The 18,549-nt window shown below is 46.6% G+C and overlaps 1 protein-coding gene across 1 annotated transcript in view; it reads right to left on the reverse strand.

The window, feature by feature from the left end:
• The window catches only part of LOC103663124 (alpha-N-acetylgalactosaminide alpha-2,6-sialyltransferase 5), a 162,611-nt gene that overhangs the window by 13,917 nt on the left and 130,145 nt on the right, over positions 1-18,549 (reverse strand). Inside the window, exon 4 of the mRNA XM_040627126.1 lies at positions 5,006-5,415. Within this exon, the coding sequence (XP_040483060.1) occupies positions 5,006-5,415 (410 nt within the window). The remainder of the gene's footprint in view (positions 1-5,005; positions 5,416-18,549) is intronic.

Genomic DNA, 18,549 nt, shown 5'->3' on the forward strand with positions numbered 1-18,549 from the left:
GGAAGTACGTTTTAAAAGCTCCTAAAGATGGGAACACCATGGTTTTGTATGTTGGCTGTCCTATCACGGGCCCAGCTGAATGACCCGACTTGGGTTATCGCTTATCTCTGAGCCCAGATTTCCCATCTATAACGCAGGGCTGGGAAGCTCTTTCTTCCTGGGCTACTCTGAGGGCTAAAGGAGAGAACACCATAAAGAGAATCTAGTCTGGGGGCGCCTGGGTGGCACAGCGGTTAAGCGTCTGCCTTCGGCTCAGGGCGTGATCCTGGCGTTATGGGATCGAGCCCCACATCAGGCTCTTCCGCTATGAGCCTGCTTCTTCCTCTCCCACTCCCCCTGCTTGTGTTCCCTCTCTCTCTGGCTGTCTCTATCTCTGTCGAATGAATAAATAAAATCTTAAAAAAAAAAGAGAGAATCTAGTATGGTGTATTGATACATCAAGACCCCTTCTTCGTTTCTTGGTGGCCAGACTGGAGCAAAAGAAGCAAATAATTCAGCCATTACTTTAAGTGGTTTTTTTTAGCATCCTGAAGAAACTGATATCCTTCCAACACTCTGCTGCTGGCTTGGGTGTAGGATCCACCATCCATCATCAGGGCAGTAAGGACAAAATCCTGGAGCCTCCAGCCTACAGAGCTATGAGCAATCCTCTTCTTTCTCACCAGGGCTGTGTATTCATAAGAACTCTGGGACTTAGGAAGCCTGGGTGGCTCAGTCACTTGAGCAACTGACTCTTGATTTTGGCTCAGGTTGTGATCTCAGGGTTGTGAGATCGAGCCTGTGATGTGCTCTGTGTTGGCTGTGAGCCTACCTGGGATTCTCTCTCTCTCTCCCCATGCCTCTCTCAAAAAAAAAAAAAAAAAAAAAAAAAAAAAAAAAAAAAAAAAAGAACTCTGGGACTGAAGGATGATGCAGGGCAGAGCAGAGCCAGCTGACTGGGGAAGGGAAGGGGAAGGAGAAGGGGAGAAGGTCTTTTGCCTCAAGTTAGATTCTGTCCTCACCTCTGGGGCTGTGACAGTGCAATGGCCAGCTGTTCTAGACTCCCACTGGGTCAGTGATAACTGGCAGCTTGGGCGGCCCGGGAAGAGACTGTGTCCCTATGCTTTAAGAGTTGTCAGAAGCACCAAAGGGCTCTCCCAGTGGCAGAAACTCCCTGTTACCGCGGCTTTCTTTTGCGGGATACAGTAGAGATCGTAAGGCACAGCCAGAAATACAAGAGGGTGTGGCTCTATAGAAGGTTTCATGGGGAAGATGGGGGAGAATGCACAGTGAAGGACAAAAGAAACTCAAATGAAGAGTTCTCTAAAGCGCCACTTACAATTCCCCGGACTCCAGAAATAATAGCCTTTTGGGATCACGTGCTATCGAAATGCAACTGCCTTGTGCCGTCTTTCTAAAAAGATTTGAACTCTTCTTCCAACAAAGGAATATCTACTGTTTTTACACTTAATCAGCTATAATGAAGGAATATGAAGAGCTGTCATGTGCTTATTAGGGAAAATTATCAGATATTCTTTTATATGATGAAGTAACACACTGAGCTGATAATTCTATAGTGCACACTAAATTACAATTAAAGGCCTTTCTGCTCCACCAGAATCTCATTTATAATCTCTATGGAAATATTCTTCCTGCAGTTATTTCATTTATGCTTCCTTTATCTAATTACTATAATATTGGTTCTGAATCATATTTTCCTAATATACCCTTATTCAATTATAAAGTTATTTTCAAGTACAGTTACTTTCTAATATCAAAGAATACCACTTGGCCATCTCTGTCATTTGTCATGCTTCTTAATTGCAGATTCTTCCTGAGCCATTTCTCCCCCACCAATTTTAAGTAGAGTGAAACTTCTATAAATCAAAATCTATTGGAATTATCCTGTGTTTTTTTTTTCCAAAATCATAGCCTGAAATGAGTGTCCTGATCATGAGATGTACAAAATTAGACATTCCACACTTTGTGTACCTGTAATACATCTTCCTGTTTGGCTGGGTTTCAAGAAAAGTATACAGGGAAGAAATACTCTTGGACCCCCAAATGTTTTGTTTTAATTTTCAGAAACACGTTTGTTCTAAAGGGCTATTTCTGACTTGGTTCTTTCAGCTTGGAGTAGCCAAGTTAAGAATATGGACACATGAGAATATTGAGTCAACACAGTATTAGCCTCTTTAAGACAGTTTCCTAAAGGTAAGAGGCACAAAGCTTCCAGAAGTGACAATGTGGTTTCGTACCCGACAAATCTCTAAATCCGATTCCCCTGAAAAGGGACTATATGGATCCTTGTAGATGAATGTCTGCACGTGAGATGCCCAGTAGCCACTCCACAAAGACTTGGTTCCCTCTACCAGCTGGGTGCACCAGGGAGACAGACCCACTGAACAGTTTTCACTGGTCAGAATTTAATAAGCTTAGAGAACAAGCTATGTCTCCATGTGAGTGTGTTTCCTAAAGATCTAAGTGACCAAAGGGTGGGATGACAGGTCTCCAAGTTATCAACTTAAGATAATCCCATAAAAAGATCCAGAGAAATGTGTAGTTATCTTAAATATCTTAGACAGCAGCAGTGTTTCAGGAATTCTTAAATTTAGCAAACAACCATTAAACTAAAAAGAGGGAAAGTGTTTTCTACTGAAGAGTGTTGCTACTTATTTCAAATTTTCCAAACAGCAAAAATGAAACTGTAAATAACTCCTCTCATTCTTCTTCCCTTATAAAATGCTCTGCTGGTTAAATAACTCATTCAAATGAGTGACAGTCTCTCTGGTTTGTGGTTTCTGCAGCGAAGTCAGTAATTGGATTTCATGATGACCAGGACCCCCTGTGTGATCTACTGGCTGGCCTAACCACGGGGTCTCCTGGGCCTCTAGGGAAGGAGGCCACGGGGCCAGCAGCCAGCTCTCCCCCACTTCTGTCCACCAGATGCCACACTCACCCTGCCCTGGACCTGCTCTCAAATGGTTGCGAGGTTTCCAGAACTTAAAAAGGAAGGTCTTCCACACAAAGAAGTTGGGGCAAAGCTTTTTTCTTTCTCTAAGACCCTGTTCTCTGATAATGAGCTGCCCAACTTAGCCTAACCATGGATTTAGTACTTGATGTTCTCGTTTTGCTGACCATGTCTCTTTAGTTTTAAGAAATCAACCCAGCAGCAGTGTTTGTAAGGGGAGGGGATAAATTACATCATTAAGTGTATATGTGTATGTAAAATTACATATTTTAGAATTAAGGAAACAAATTTAATCATAAGACAGTCCTATGAGCCTAGTCACTATGCCTTTTACTCATGTGAGGTCACTGCAAGGTTAAACTTGTCCGAGGCCACACAGCTAGCGAAGGATAGAGACAGAATTCCAGCCTCGAGCTGTGTATTTAGACTACACTGCACCACACCTTTTGATACCTAGCTGTCCTTTCTTTTTCACCTAGATTGGGCCAGCTGGTGGCCCTTCGTCTTGGCCTCATCAAGGGCCACTCCCCTGACTGCAGCCAGAGGGGACTTTTCTGGAATGTTCTCTCACCTCCGAACCTTTGTACCCATATGGAGGTTTCCCTCCCCTTCCCACCTTCTTCTTTACCTGGATAAATACTTATTGGCCCAGGTCTCAGCTTCACTACATCCTTTTGAGAAAGCCTTTTCCTCATTCCCTCATCTCCTAAACCAGTGTTTTTCAAAATATTTTGACCTATAACAAGAAATACATTTTACATCATGACTGAGCATATATACGTATGTGTGTATGGCTTTTATTTCATTTTATTTTTTAAAGTGTGTAATTCAGGGGCACCTGGCCAGCTAAGTTGGAAGAGCATGCAACTCTTGATCTCGGGATTGTGAGTTCGAGCCCCATGTGGGGTGTAGAGATGACTTAAATAAATAAAACTTAAAAAAATAAATAGGAGCACCTGGGTGGCTCAGTCTGTTGAGCAACTGACTCTTGGTTTCAGCTCAGGTCATGATCTCAGGGTCCGGAGAATAAGCCCGTGTCAGGCTCCATGCTAATAAGCAGGGAGTCTGCTTGAGATTCTCTCCCTCTCCTCCCCCCCACCCCGCCGTGTCCCTCTGCGCCCCCCCCCCGTGTCCCTCCGCACCCAAGCACACTCCCGTTCTCTCTCTCAAATAAATAAATAAACAAATACATAAAATCTTTAAAAAAAATGAAATGTGTAATTCAGTGGTTTCTTCTTTTGTATATTCACAGGGTTGTGCAATCATCACCACTATCTAATTCCAGAACATTTTCATTACCTCAAAAAACCTTGCATGTGTATTTTTATATGGAATGAATGCTGATATTGTTCTATTCCATTCCATTTCATTCCATTCTATTCCACTACATTAAGAAAAATCTTACAGCGACTCACTACGTTGATTTCGTGTCCCGTTACTGAGCTGTCACGGATAGTTTGGAAAACCTTGCCCTGGACTATGGTGGGTCTCTCTGTCCTGCATGTCACAGCACCAATTTCTTTCCCTTGCGTGACGCTTAGCACTTGGTGAATATGTGCCCACCTGGTCAAACTTTATATTCCAGGAAGGGAGGGCCTACATCTGTCTTGTTTTCCACTCTATCCCCAGAGCCTGCGGCAGCGGAGGCATCGGTACTCAGTAAATATCCGTGAACTGCCGACATGTTTGCTTCGAAAGGGAAAAAGAAACCCCATAGGCTCCTTGTGGTCAGTTCCACGCAAGGAAAAGGAAATGCAGTAGAGATTATCTTGCACTGACTACCCGGGTAAGCCTGCAGCTGCGTAGCTCCTCCAAAACAGGGACTTGGCCTTGCATTAGCCATACAGTGTCTCAGTGCTTCATTCGCTTTGCCTTATAAACGCAGTTTGAGCGGTCGGGTGGCCGGGACCCCCTCCAGACCGGCTCGATCACGGGCATGCGCAGCGGGCCCCAGTAGAAAGCCCCGGCCAAAGTTTTGCTCTCGGTGAATCCGCCAGCGCGGACGTGCGTCGCCCTCCCGGCAGCCCTGCCCCTCCCCAGCCCGCGCCCCCCTACCTGTCTTTGCCAGTCTCCTGCTTGAAGAGCTCATCGAACTGCAGCATCTTGTGGCGCGTGGTCATGAAGGCCTTCAGCCGCGGCAGCACCTGGCTCAGCAGCTGCAGGTTGTTGTAGACCTGGCCCTTGCCGTCCCTCCGCATGTAGCTGCTGGGGCCCCAGAAGATGAACACGGTGCCCTGGCTCACGTTCAGCAGGTCGTGGCGGTTGCGGAGGATTCTCTGGATGCTGGAATGCGCGATGACCCGCAGGCTGGTGCGGTTGCCCACGTCGCGCCCGTAGCCGCGCGTGGGGGCGTCGTTCATGCGGATGACGCACTCCGTCTGGTCTATCTGGGGGCCTTGCCGGCTGCGCAGCAGGTGTCCAGAGCTGGTCACCAGGGCGCAGTCCCTGCAGTGCATTTTCAGGGGCTAGAAGGCAGAGGGAGAAGGGCGCCATCAGCAGGCCACCCTCACTTGGCCCCAGCGGGTCATTTCGCTGCCTCAGCAGGCTGCCAGTCTCCCCCCTCCCCCACCAGCATCTATCCCTTCTGCTGTGACCTCATCAACCCTTCCCTACATTCTCTCCCAAATCGGTGACAAGCAGCATACGCCAAGACCGCAAGGGGGCTTGCACTGACCTGTCAAACACCGGGCCCTGGGCTTTACTGATACAAAATAATCAAATCCCCATCCCAACCGGCAAGGTTGCTGTCACTGCCATTTTACAGGTGGGAGTTCTCAGGCTTGGAGATGGTAAGAAATCTGCCCAAGGATGCTTAACTAGCAAGTAATGAAGTCACGCTTTCAAACTGAGGTCTTTCTGAATCCAAAGTTACCCCCAAATGAAGTAAAGACTATACTACCGTTTGCTGTGACACGAGCTTGGAAGCTCTTAACTCACCTTATTGAAAGTTAAGCACGTATCAATATTCTTGGATGCTGTACAAATATGTTTATCCTAAATAAACATCGTCTAAGAATCACATGGGGGAAGACATGCATGTTGTAATCAGATGCCATAATTTTGAAATGACAACAAGGATAGTTTCTCCCAGTTTAAGTGGGGAGGGAGTGAGACTGAGTTGGTCCATCTTCAAAAAAAAAAAAAAAGCCTCAAGCTCAGAGCCACCGACCTCAGCCAGTGAACACGTGCCCTGTGGAAGCCCACCAGCGACGGCTCCAATGACAATGCTCCTTTCAACACCTTGAACCAATGATTTGCTTTCTGAACACCTATGTTCCCACACATTAAACATTCTCCTGTTCATGTTTAATGATAAATATCTCTTAGTTGCTGTTTGAAGATAATGTAATTAGGGCTTGAGGCCAAGGCCAGCAAGTGCACAAGAAAACGACCATCAAGAATGGTCTGAAGGAAAGCTGCATTGTTACACGTGCCCCAGAGCCTCTGCCCTTCCTCCCTGTGAATGCTGAACGGGGCACACGGGCTCCCTGCACGCTCTCGGGAAGTCGGATCCAGTTCAGGGCTTCTAGTTACTCTGGGACTTTCCTGCACCATAATAGCTCTGCCTTCAGAGCCAGACAAGGGCATCTGAGGACAGCCACCTTCCCTCACTGCGCAGTCACCGAGGGTGCCAGCTCCGGGGCCTTACGCCACGGGTCCAGCCTTGTCTCCATTACCTATTAGCTGTGGGACCTTGGCAAGCCACTGACCTGTGAGAATCTCAGGTTTCTCATCTCCAAACGAGGATAATGAATGCCTCATTCTATCTTCGTAGAATGAAAATGCACACAGTATTAGACGGGGCCATTTGAAATTGCCAGTATTTGAAAAATAGCAATTGCAGGGGGTTGAACCCAGATCCTGACACAGGCGCTGGCGCGGCGATCATCGGGTAATGATGACTGTTACTGGGATTACCTGTCGGAGTGGAGTGATTGCAGGCTCTCAGTAAGTCAGTACTGATCACTTCGGGTTGATAATTGACGTATAAACTTAGGAAGTGTTGACTCTACCATTGCAAATTCTCATCATTCATTTGACACCCAATTACTCTGAGGTGACAGGCACTACGGTGGGCAGTAAGAATGCAAATGGGATGCAAAAACAGAAACCTCTCAAAGTTTATACTTTAGTGAGGGACAGTTGGTCAGTCAAGATCTGCAATAAGTGTGATGGGATGAGGCGGGAGACTGTGTGAAAGTGTTAGTAAAGGGGGCTGTTCAGAGCACAGCAAGGCGGGGGGTACAAAGGAAAGAGAGGGCACTTTTTGCTAATTGTGATTAGATGCCTTCATGGGTCAGGCACTGTTCTGAGCTTTTTATATAATTGCACTAATTCTTCAAATAACCCCATAAGAAAGATCTTATATTATCACCCCTATTTTACTGATGAGAATATGGAGGGATAGAAAAGTAAGGAACTTGTTCAAGGCCATACAGTTAGGAAGTGGCAGAGCTGGAATTGAAACCCAGGAAATCAGAGTGCAGAGATTAACCATCATAGCATCACAGTGCTGTAGAATAAACCGAACACGTGCCATGAGATGTTTTCTTAACTCATTGCCTTCTTTTTTCCCTCTCTCAACCCCAGAAGCTCAGTGATGCTGTTTCTTTTTTCTTTTTTTAATTTTATTTATTTGACAGGGATAGACACAGTGAGAGAGGGAACACAAGCAGGGGGAGTGGGAGAGGGAGAAGCAGGCTCCCCACTGAGCAAGGAGCCCAAAGTGGGACTTGATCCCAGGACCCTGAGACCATGACCTGAGCTGAAGGCAGACGCTTAATGACTGAGCCACCCAGGCGCCCCTCAGTGATGCTGTTTCTTAATCAGTAGTGTTGTTATTGCTTTTAGGGCATTGGGCCAGCTGGATGCAGTAAAGTGACAAAGGTCTTGTATCCAATACGTCCATTCCTTGGAGTCCCGTTAACAGTAGACCCATCCGTTTAGAGCCTTAAGTGAAGGCGAGTAAAATGTACTTAAGACCAAATCTTCCTGGGACTCCTGGGTGGCTCAGTCAGTTAAGTGTCTGCCTTCAGCTCAGGTCATGATCTCAGGGTCCTGGGATCAAGTCCTTACTTCGGGCTCCTTGCTCAGTGGAGAGCCTGCTTCTCCCTCTGTCTGCGGCTCCCACTGCTTGTGCTCTCTTGCTGTCTGACAAATAAATAAATAAAATCTTAAAAAAAAAAAAAAAGACCAAATCTTCCTTTTGAGGAATAGCCACATTCCAGAGGTGTAAAAAGTGACCCCTATTCCCCTCAGAGAACTCCTGGAACCTGGAATTGGAAGCCCTTCTGAATCCCCTGAACCAACTGCTGGGGGTGAGGGGCAATTTCATGGGCCAAAGTATGGAGGAAATACTTAGTTTTTCTTTTTCTGATTTTACCTGCACATCCCACGCAGAAAGGATGAAGAGGGAAAGTTAAAAGATCTGTTCAGCCATGGAGTTCTTATCATGTCTTAGGCACTGATCTTGGTGCTATAGATGAAAAGACCCTGTCCTTCCTCTCAAGGGGGCACACAATCTAAGGTGAATGTGCCCCCAGGTAAGCAATTACAGGACCACAGGTAAGTGCTAGAATACAATTAGGCACCAGGGGCCATGGCACCAAAGGTGAGAGAACATGTGAGCCTGTCTGGAGGAGCTGGAGAGGCGGGAGGACCAGGAAAGGATGGTGCGATGGAGACCAACAGATGAGATAGCTTTAAAAAAGAGGCTGTGGTCGATGGACTCACAAAACATGAGAGGACAAGTCAAACAAGACTTGGCAAGTGTTCTCTGGATTTGGTGGCGTTGGCCATGAGACTCTCAGCTGAGCCAAAGGGGCAGAGCCTAAGCTCTGTTGGCCAGGAGGGAAGTGGAGGCAGGAGCTTGGTGGTGAGGGCTGACGGAGGGTGGCTGGGGGAGCAGGTGGAATTGCAGGGCAGACTCAGACACTCAGGGTGACCGACCCACCCGGTTTCTTAGGAGCTATTTGGGTGTCAGCATGGAAAGTCCTACATCCTGGGAAACCTCTACTTGTGGGGAAGCCCACTAAAAAAAGTCCTGCAAGATTGACAGGGGCACCAGCAAATATCACGTTACTCAGTGATGATTAGGGTCAGGAGACCCAGGGTCTGAGTTTTATAAGTCAGGTCCTTAATGTTCTCACCCATAAAATAAAGAGAAGATCAACTAGATACTTGTGGCCACATGACATTCATTCGTTCATTCATTTAAAAGACACACACTGAACACTCAATACACCCGTGAGGTACTGTGTAACTCAGTACATTTGTTTAATAAGGTCACTTTGTAGGATTTCATTCCATTGGACCCTAAGGCCATTGGAACCTGCTTTTTCTTATCAGACTCACCTCGAATTATCATCTGAATTTTCTAGTGTGACTGATAATTACAAGACATTGTGCTTATTTTTACTGGGAAAAACATTCTGAAGAAGAGTGCCCACATCTCTCCCCCCCATAATGAATTATTCTGCTGCAATTCTCAGAGCACAGGCTGGGTGACAGGTGAACCGTGTTGCCTATGGAAATTGCAGTGCTTTCCGTCCTCCGCCTCTGTGCATGTGAGGCCCACGGAAGACCCTTTCAGGCAAGGCCACGGCTCCTGCCTGTGCCCTACTGACCCTCTGTGATCACTGGGCATCACACGCATACGCTGGGTCCACCCAGTCCAGAAACCCCTCCCTCCCGATTCCCGCCCATCTGCCTGAGCTCCGAGGTATTGATTACCTCCGGCAACAACACCCACTCTGCGTTGTGCAGATGCACCAAACAATGTGAAAAAGACTGAAGTCTGAATTATGCCTTAAGTGTCTTTTGGTAAGTGGTGCCAGTAAAATGACAATAGCTGTTCTAAACAGAATGTAACATTTCCCGCAGCTGAGAAGAGCATGTACCAAAGGCTGAATCACTTCCAAAGGAGGAAATGAAGTCTGTTTTCTGCCTTTGGAAGGACTGACGATGTCTTGGGAGGCAGGATGACTAGAAATTACACAAACTCCATGACCCTGTTTCTCAGGATGCATTATGGTCCTCGGAGAGAGCCGGGCTGCTCCACATCTCAGTGTGATTAAAATCCTTAGGGTCCTAATGATATGGGTGGAAATATGCACGCCTTGGCGAGTTAGGATTCCTGATGCAGTGTTCACACATGCTTCCCTCAAGCACTCAGTTGCTGGGTTGATGAATCACTGAGCAGAGGACGGAAGGTGAACTTGCAGCTCTGCTAGCGGGCCCGGGAGCTAAAGCTCCACGGAGGACCCAAGAGCAGAAGCGGCTCCCAGGGAGCTCGCTGGCTAGCCAGGCCTTCTCTCTGACTTCTTCCTCACAGTGCTCAGTCTCCTGATTCTGGGGGACAGTTTCCTTAGAGCCCCATTTAGTGAGGTATTCCATCCTTTGCTAAGAAACATGGGCCTCCATATGAGATCACTCCAATCTTGGTCATCTCTCTTGCTTCCTGACCCATAAGAGGCACTCAGTGAACACTGACTAGATGGGTGGATTGATAAATGAGTGAATGAGACCCAGCCGTCTGCCCTGTCTGTTCTCTGAGAAAACCAACCTCCCGAGACGCAGAGAGAAGACATGATGTGGTGGCCCTAACCAGGTATTTGCCTGAAGACCCCAGCCCTCTGTACTAGATGCCATGGAGAGAAAAAGGGAGGGGGTGTATAATGTGGAAAGCCTGTCTGCAGAGAAGGAGGCTGTGGCCCTTTGCCTCAGGACAGCGTCTCCGTCCAGGGAGCCATAATGGCCAGAGCTGAGGGCACTGCTTGGAATTAATGGCTGGCTAGGAAAATGGCCCAGGACACAGCGAGGGCCATTAAGCCCAGCCAGTTATTAATCCCCAGTAAGAGCTTGATGCCAAGGTCGTTAGAGCTGTTGTGAAGTAAAAAATGCCCAGGAAAATCTACAGTGCATGGAGGCCACTGGTGCTCAGGGCTGCAGCCTGGTTAGGCCCCAAAAGTATGCCGTACAGGGGCCCGTGGGAGGCTCTCTGGGGGGAGCGTGCACGGCGCGGACAGGCACACACACGGAGCTTACCATTTTATTTTTGTCCTCACTTTTGCTCTTTGTTAATGTGTAAGCATTTGTCATCATCCCGGTACCTAGGACAGTGTCTGCAACTTAGTAGGGGCTCAGGAATGTTTTAGAATATTTTAGAAGGTGTGAATGAGTCTCTCCTTCCACCTACACCCCCTTCTCCCAATCAGAGAACAGGGGAGCATGACAACTTGAATCACAACTTACTCCTTTGGGCTCAGGCGACAGGAGCAATCCTTGCTTGAGAAGGCACGCTCAGGGAATCAGGGTCTGATTTCTGTCACAGCCCAGAGAGCAGGAGCAGAAGGAATTCTCCCTGTGACCCAGCTGATGCCTCCTGAGCCTTTCTTAAGAGAATAGACCAGGCCAAGTCAAATTAAACTTGACACCTAAAACGCTCAGTGATGTCCTTGCAAACATTTGCAGCATGGCAATCTCAGGCTTCACTTTTTAAAATTCTGATTTATTTGGCAGAGGGAAAGGTACCTCAGAGCATAATGTCCATTAGCTCAGTAATGAGACCAGTCTTGCTCTGGGAGCTGCTTGTTGGTCTGGAGCAAACATAAGATATATTAAATGGCTTCAGGTGTTTCAAGAATCTCTGCACTTTTCAATCTGATGTTTTCCTGTAATTACTGGGCTTTTATTAGCTGTCAATCTCGGTTCAGCCTGACATGGGTATAAACCATTCTGATTATTTAATGTGATTCCCTAGAAAAATGTTACTCTTTCAAGCTGCTCTTGTCTCTCAGTGACAAGCCCACCCACCAGCCTTCACAGCCAGGAAGTCCTCCTCTCTCCCCCCAACCCATTTTTCATGATTTCCATCTACTGGCTGCCTTAGGATGAGAGCTCCACGGGCAGGCGGCAGTACTGAGCAGTGTTTAAGTTACCGCCTTTGGAGTCCCTGGCTTGAACCCACTTCTTCCTCTCCTTAGGTGGATAATTTTGGGCGAGGTGGCTTAGTTTTTCTGAGTCCCTGTTTTTCATCTGTAGTATGAATATAGTAAAGCCATTCTCAAAGGGGAAGGTTTGCCATCTCAATTAAAGGCATACCTTCCACCCAGTTTCTCCAGACAAATTTAAAGCTCCTTCTTGATACCCCTCTCTCCACCTGCTACGACTCCTCCAGCCCTATTGGACCCATCCTCGTACACGTGGCCCAAACCTACCTCTTCCCAACTGAATAGCAACACTGACCGAAATCGCAGAGATTGTTTAGGCTAATAATTTTCAAGGTGTGGTTCCCAGATCCGCCGTGACAACAAAGTCTAGGAACTTTCTAGAAATGCAAATTCGCAGACCCCATCCTAGATGCTCTGAGGCAGCGCCCAGCAATCTGTGTTTTCACAAGTCCTCCAAGTGATTTCTGATGCATCCTCGAGGTTGAGAACCCCTGGACCACACCAGGATCCTCATTTTACAGAGGAAGGAGCTGAAAGGCAAGACATTATATGATTTGCTCAAGGTCACACCCTAAAAGAGGCACCTGGGATGAACCTCAGGTCTCCTCACTCCTACAAATCTAAGAATTTCCACTATATCCATAGACTGGTCAAAGTCGCTGGGGACTCACTGACAAGGAATCATGAAATAGTGGTGCACTGAAGCTGGACCCTACAGTTGGGAGTGGTTTTGTGGGGACAGATGAGTAAGAAGGATCATTCTTTATTTGACAGGCTGCCTGCCCCGGCACCACTTGCCTGCTTATTTGGAATGAGCTGCCAGGAACAGCTCGAGAGCAGGCATACCCCACATTACAGGGAGAACGCACGCAGGGCTGGAGGCTGCTCTCGTCCCAGGAGGTGGGCCACAGGGGTTCTTCTCCAGCCAGCGCAGCCCTGCAAAGGTGTGGCCAGACTCAGAGACCTGCTGTGGGTTGAACTCTGCTCATCCCACAGCTCCTCGCCACGCACCCACGAAGCAATGTTGAAGTCCTACCTGTGGATGTGACTTCATGTGGAAAAAGCATTTTCGCCAACATAATGAAGAGGTAAGTCAAGAGGTGGTCGCACTGGATTAGAGCGGTCCTAGTGTCCTTGTAAGAAGAGACTCAGAGGCACAGCGACACCCAGGGAGAACACCCATGAGGAAGGAGGCAGAGGTTGCAGCGAGGCACGGACCGGCCCGCGGATGCTGAGGAAGCTGTAAGGTGCAAGGTACGATTCTGCCCTAGACCTTGCAGAGAGTCAAAACCCTGAACTCGGACTTCGAGCTGCTGGAACCGTGAGAGGCTCCATTTGAGTTGTTCTAAGACAACCAGGTTGTGGTAATTTGTTCTGGCAGCTCTGTAAACAAATACACTGCTACCTACGGGGTCTTCACCCTCTGCCCCCCACCATGCCCCCGGCGCCCCTACCCACTGGTGCTGCTCCTGGGTCTGGCCGCTTTCACCCTACACGTCATGCCCCGCATGGCTGCAAAGGTGAGAATTTTAATGCACAGAGTACGCCACTCCCCTGCCCTACTTGAAGAGTAAACCCAAATTCTTTACCTGGTCGAGCCTTGCCCACCTTGTGGCCCTCAGCTTGAGTCACTTGCTATTCTCAGCCCCATAGACCCCTGGGAGAGATCAGGTGCTCCTTCTCTGCCTCTAGTCTTTGCTTCCCCAGTGATTCACATGCCCCGCTCCTTCTCATCTCTCAGGTCTCTGCTTGGAAGTCATCTCCTCCAGGAGGCACTCCCTGACTGCCTTCATTGGAAGGGGTCTCTCCCACTTATTACGTAACAAAGATATTAACCACTAATAACACTGACAAAAACGTTCAGCTGATATGCCAGGCACTGTTCTAAACACAATACATACATCACCTAAATTAATCCTGAAGCAGCCTTGAAAGGCAGGTTTTGCCATGGCTCTCATTTTTACCAGACGCAGAAGCAGAGCTACACGCTTCTCACGATCCTCTTATGCACGATCCTGTTTATTTCCTCTGGCACTTACCACAGTCTCTAATGATTTACATTTTTAATTTCTTTACTGTCTGTCCCCGCCACTAAAACACGAGTGCCAAGAGAGCAGGGATCGTGATGTATGCATGGCACACAGCAGGCACTCAATAGATTGTTAGAGAAAGACTTGAGTGCCTTACTTTCTCGGCAAGCAGTAGATGGTTTCTCTCTGTCCAAAGAAGGTGTAGATGAGTTGTCAGAGAGACAGGCCCGTTTCCAGAGCCTGTTTCTTCTCTGGCGTGCCAGGACAAGGCCTGACGGGAGAGGATGGCTCCCCTCCCAGCCTTTCAAATAACCCCCTGCTGTGAGGGGAGTGGATATATAGGCCCCTGTGCTCATGAAAACAAACGAAAAGCTGCATTTTTATGAGGGTAGGGTGATATTTAATGCTGCCAGACAAACCAGATTCCACAAAACTGGCTTCTCTGGCCCCTGCTACATTTAAAAGGGCCTTCAGGTAAACACAGCATGGTCCAAATTTGATAGCTGATAACAGATGGTCAAAAACAAGAGAATTATGAGAATGTAGGGGTTCCACATATACCTGAATTAAACGGAGGGGAAAAAAAGCTATGGTTTCAGTTGACCGATGAGAAAACAATCTAACCGGACGGATCATTAAATTTGTAGAGTTGAAGTGAAAGAGTCAGACTTGGGTTCAAATCTCAGTTAAGTCATTTATTGGTAGGTACTTCCCTACTCTGAGTCTCAACGTTCTCATCTGTAGAATGGCACAGCAGACGCTCAGTAAGGTGTAACCAGTCCGACTGTCACGACTTGATTGTTACAGATACAAAAAGGACTCTCCTGAATAACCCACTACCCACCCAGGTTGTGTCTGTGTTTGATCTTTTCTACCCACCTGCACCTTGCTTCCCCCTGCCCCCCACTCCTGCTTCAACCCACTGTCTTCAAGGATCACCGCCAGGCCTCCCCCACACTTCTACTGTCCACCTATGTCAGGGAGGCCTTTCTAAAATGCACATCTAATTAAGACCTGCTTGTGCTTCTTTTCCCTTTTCATTTAGTATCCCTAAATCCTAAAATCCCTGAGTATCCTCCTGTTGCTTTGAGGACAAGGTCCTTCCAGTGGCTTACGAGACCCTCATCCCTCGCCCAATCCTTCTGTGTCCCCACCCCCTTGTAGCTCTCCAGACTCCAGTCGCATTGACTTTGACTTTGTAGTTCCAAGTGGCGCGATTCATAAGGCTGTGCCGTGGGGCCTTTGCACATACTTTCTCTGGAAGCCGAGCTGGCTCAACTATAAACTGGAGCAATAATGTCTACCTCACAGTGTGTTTCTGTGGCTTAACTGAAATAACCACCACGTTCAAAGTCTCCCTCCCCTGTCTCCTCTCTCCCAAAGCATCACATCCTTAGAGAACCTTCCCTAAACTCCAAGACTAGCTTCGCACTCTGTTTCTCCTTTTCTAACTCTCACCATGTCGACAGTCTTGGAGTCAGTGTCTCTTGCCCCACAGTGGCAAGGTTCTTAAGAACTGGGTTCATGTCTGTGTGGGGTTTGGCTCACCGTAACATCCCCAGGACCTAACATATAGGCTTGCTCACTAAGTATGGGATTCACAAGTAGCTAAATTAGCTCATGCAGGTGAGGAGAGTATTCTAGAACCACAGCCTCACCCAGGTTTTCTCTTCAGTTTTCATTACCAGTTGGAATGCCCGAGTGTAGACCAAGAGGCAAAATCGTCCAAAATCGAATATTTAATTTAGTGCAAACACTTCATCTTCTCATAGAGGACTGAGTAGTACAAACTACACTGATTACACTGTAACCTTACTTCTATCTACTTTATTGTCTAAGCATAAGGGAGTTTTCAAAATGAGTCATTATGTGAGGCTTTGGACATTGACTACTGCCAAGTAGCAAATAACCAGATTGTGTCAGTGTTGACACTTTGGTTCTCAAGCTGATGGTTTGTTTATTGAACTGCCTGCTTTAGGGGCTCTGAGAGTGGAAGAATGGTCATCAGCCGCCTGAACAACAACTCAGCACCCCAGCTGGAAACACATGAGTAAACAAAATCATAATTTTTAACTTTGCCAAGCTCAGTAAACACCATCATGATGCGCTACCAGTAAGGCAGCCATTAGTTAAATAAATAAAGCACAAGGCTAGGAACAGGATTATTGATGCTGGCCCAGTATACTCGTTCGCTGACCATTGATGGACATTAGCCGTGATGTACACACGAGGGAGGTACTTTGCCACCTGCTTTAATTTGCTAAACATCATGCGTCCTCTGGGCCACAGAATTACTTACTTTGTATTAGTGAAAAATCACCTTTTCTTCTTTTCCCTTTTCATTTGCTCACTATATAGTTATTAAGTACCCACTCTCTGTGTAATGGAACCTCTCGGGCACGCTGCCCAGCACACAACCGCCTTTGCTCCTCTGGCCATACCTGAGCTCGGAGCGGTTGTAAAATACAGGGAAGCTGTTCCTGGCAAGAGAGACAAAGGGGTCTCAGCAGCTTTGTCAGGAAAGCCGGGAGTGGATGAAGGCAGGTAGGATTGACAGCTTAAGAGAGTTTCAGTTCCTTTTTCTGAGAGGGGTGCTTTTTTGGTAAAAACAAGGCAAAACCAACACCACCAGGGAAGATATTTACTCAGTCTTCTTTGTTTCTTGATCGTCCTCTTTTGGCTTCATCCATATATATATTAGACCTGTCGTTAGAGGACACTCCTGCTATTAGAAGATCCACAACGCCTCGGAGACTTTCAGGATCCTGACTCATGGCTTCACCCTCTACTCAGTGGAGATGTGTCCTCTATCCTAGCTCTTCCTCATTCATGATTGGCTTCCAAATCCCTGGAATCCTGTGGATTGTTTTTATTTCTATTGATGGTGCCAATAAAAACCAGGTCCCATAAATGCCAAAATAACAGTGATGGCTACCAATTGTTACAAAGAAACTTTTTATATTATTATTATTATATGAATCTCAATTCTAAAGTGAACTGGCAAGGTACATATTACCACCTTGGTTTATATTTGAGGAAATAGAGGTTCAAGGTTAAATTGCTCAAGGTCATAGTGTTGCTAAGGCACCGTCTATACTGGCACCTGGGTCAATCCCACTCCTAACTGTGTGCATGCTCTGTCTACCATTAACAGGCAAAATAGAGTCTAGTGGAAGACTGGCAAAGAAAAGAAGATTGCCGAGTCTCAAGAAAAGGAAAAAGAAAATCTACAGAGGGGAGGAACTAGTAAATAACAAGAATGGCGGGAGAATGTAGAAAGCATTGGAAAACAGACATTAGAGGCACTGAGATGACACAGTGACTGTAAAACTTCTTAGAGGGACAGAAAGATTAAAGAGAAAATTTAGCAGAACAACCTAGAATTCTGGAGGCGTTCAGTGCAGGAACAAATATTTTCACCACTCAAAAGCCATCCGTTTACAACACACTGCATTATAATAAGTGACATTCATACTGGGGACCCTAAGTCATCAAGAAAAGCTTAAATTAAGTTAAGCTTTGTTCACTTAGGTAGGAAAGTATAAAATCAATTTGGAACCTTCAAGAATAATTTAGACAAATATGATTTGGTGCTAAAAGGAACTATGCTTATGTTATTTTATTTTAAGCCTCATTTGTTCATAAGAGTCATTCCTCAACCATGCTTCAAAGTGAGGTGCTAGACTACTCTGAAAAGTTATTGCTGACGGGTAAATAAGCTTTTCTTTCCCCATTCAGGTGTGATAGACTTTCCAACAAAAGTCATGCTTCCCTCCCCTGGAGCAGTCATAGATGGAAGCCTGCTCAGTCAGGCACCACATTCCTTGTCCCCATGCCTCTGGTGGTGGTGGGACATGGGACATGCCTCCCAAGGAAATTGGAGGAGAGTTCATTGGAGAACTTGAGAAGCAGGTGCCTTCCCCACTCTCTCTCTCTTTCTGATGTCTTGATATACATAGCACAATGAACCTGGAAGCCACCTGTCAAAGATGGCAAAGCCAAAGATTGAAAGGAGGTCAAGTCCTTGAATCATTGCTTAAATCAGAAATATCAGAAACTTCCACTTTTTTGACTATGTGAGCAAAACTGTAATTATTCTATCAGGCAGCCAGGAAACTTTCTTTTCCTTTCTTCCTTTCTTCCTTTCTTCCTTTCTTTCTTTCTTTCTTTCTTTCTTTCTTTCTTTCTTATTTTACTAAGTGGCTAGAGCACAGGAATCACATTTTCTTTTTTAAAGTACAGCTCTGATCCTATCACTCCAGCTCAAAGATCTTCCACAAACCCCTATCACCTGTAGAGAGACGTCTGAATTTCTAAAAGTGACCCATCATGTCTTATTTTTTACGAATCCATTTCAAGAACTCTAAACTCCCCCAAACAGGACCACCACTCATTTACCCAAATGTGTCATGTCCTTGTCTTTGCCCACAGTGTAGCCCCTTCTGGAATGACTCCAGTCACTGAAAGCTAACCCACCACTCACAGTCCTATGTCAAGGCCATTTGATCACAAAGTGTCTTTCATTCTAATTGCTTGAATTCAAATCCCATCACTTAACCAATTGGTGACTTTGGCAAATTTCTCAACTTCCCTGTGCCTTAATTTCCTCATCTATAAA

The sequence above is a fragment of the Ursus maritimus genome, unplaced genomic scaffold (assembly GCF_017311325.1).
Source record: "Ursus maritimus isolate PB19 unplaced genomic scaffold, ASM1731132v1 scaffold_12, whole genome shotgun sequence".
NCBI classification, from domain to species: domain Eukaryota; kingdom Metazoa; phylum Chordata; class Mammalia; order Carnivora; family Ursidae; genus Ursus; species Ursus maritimus.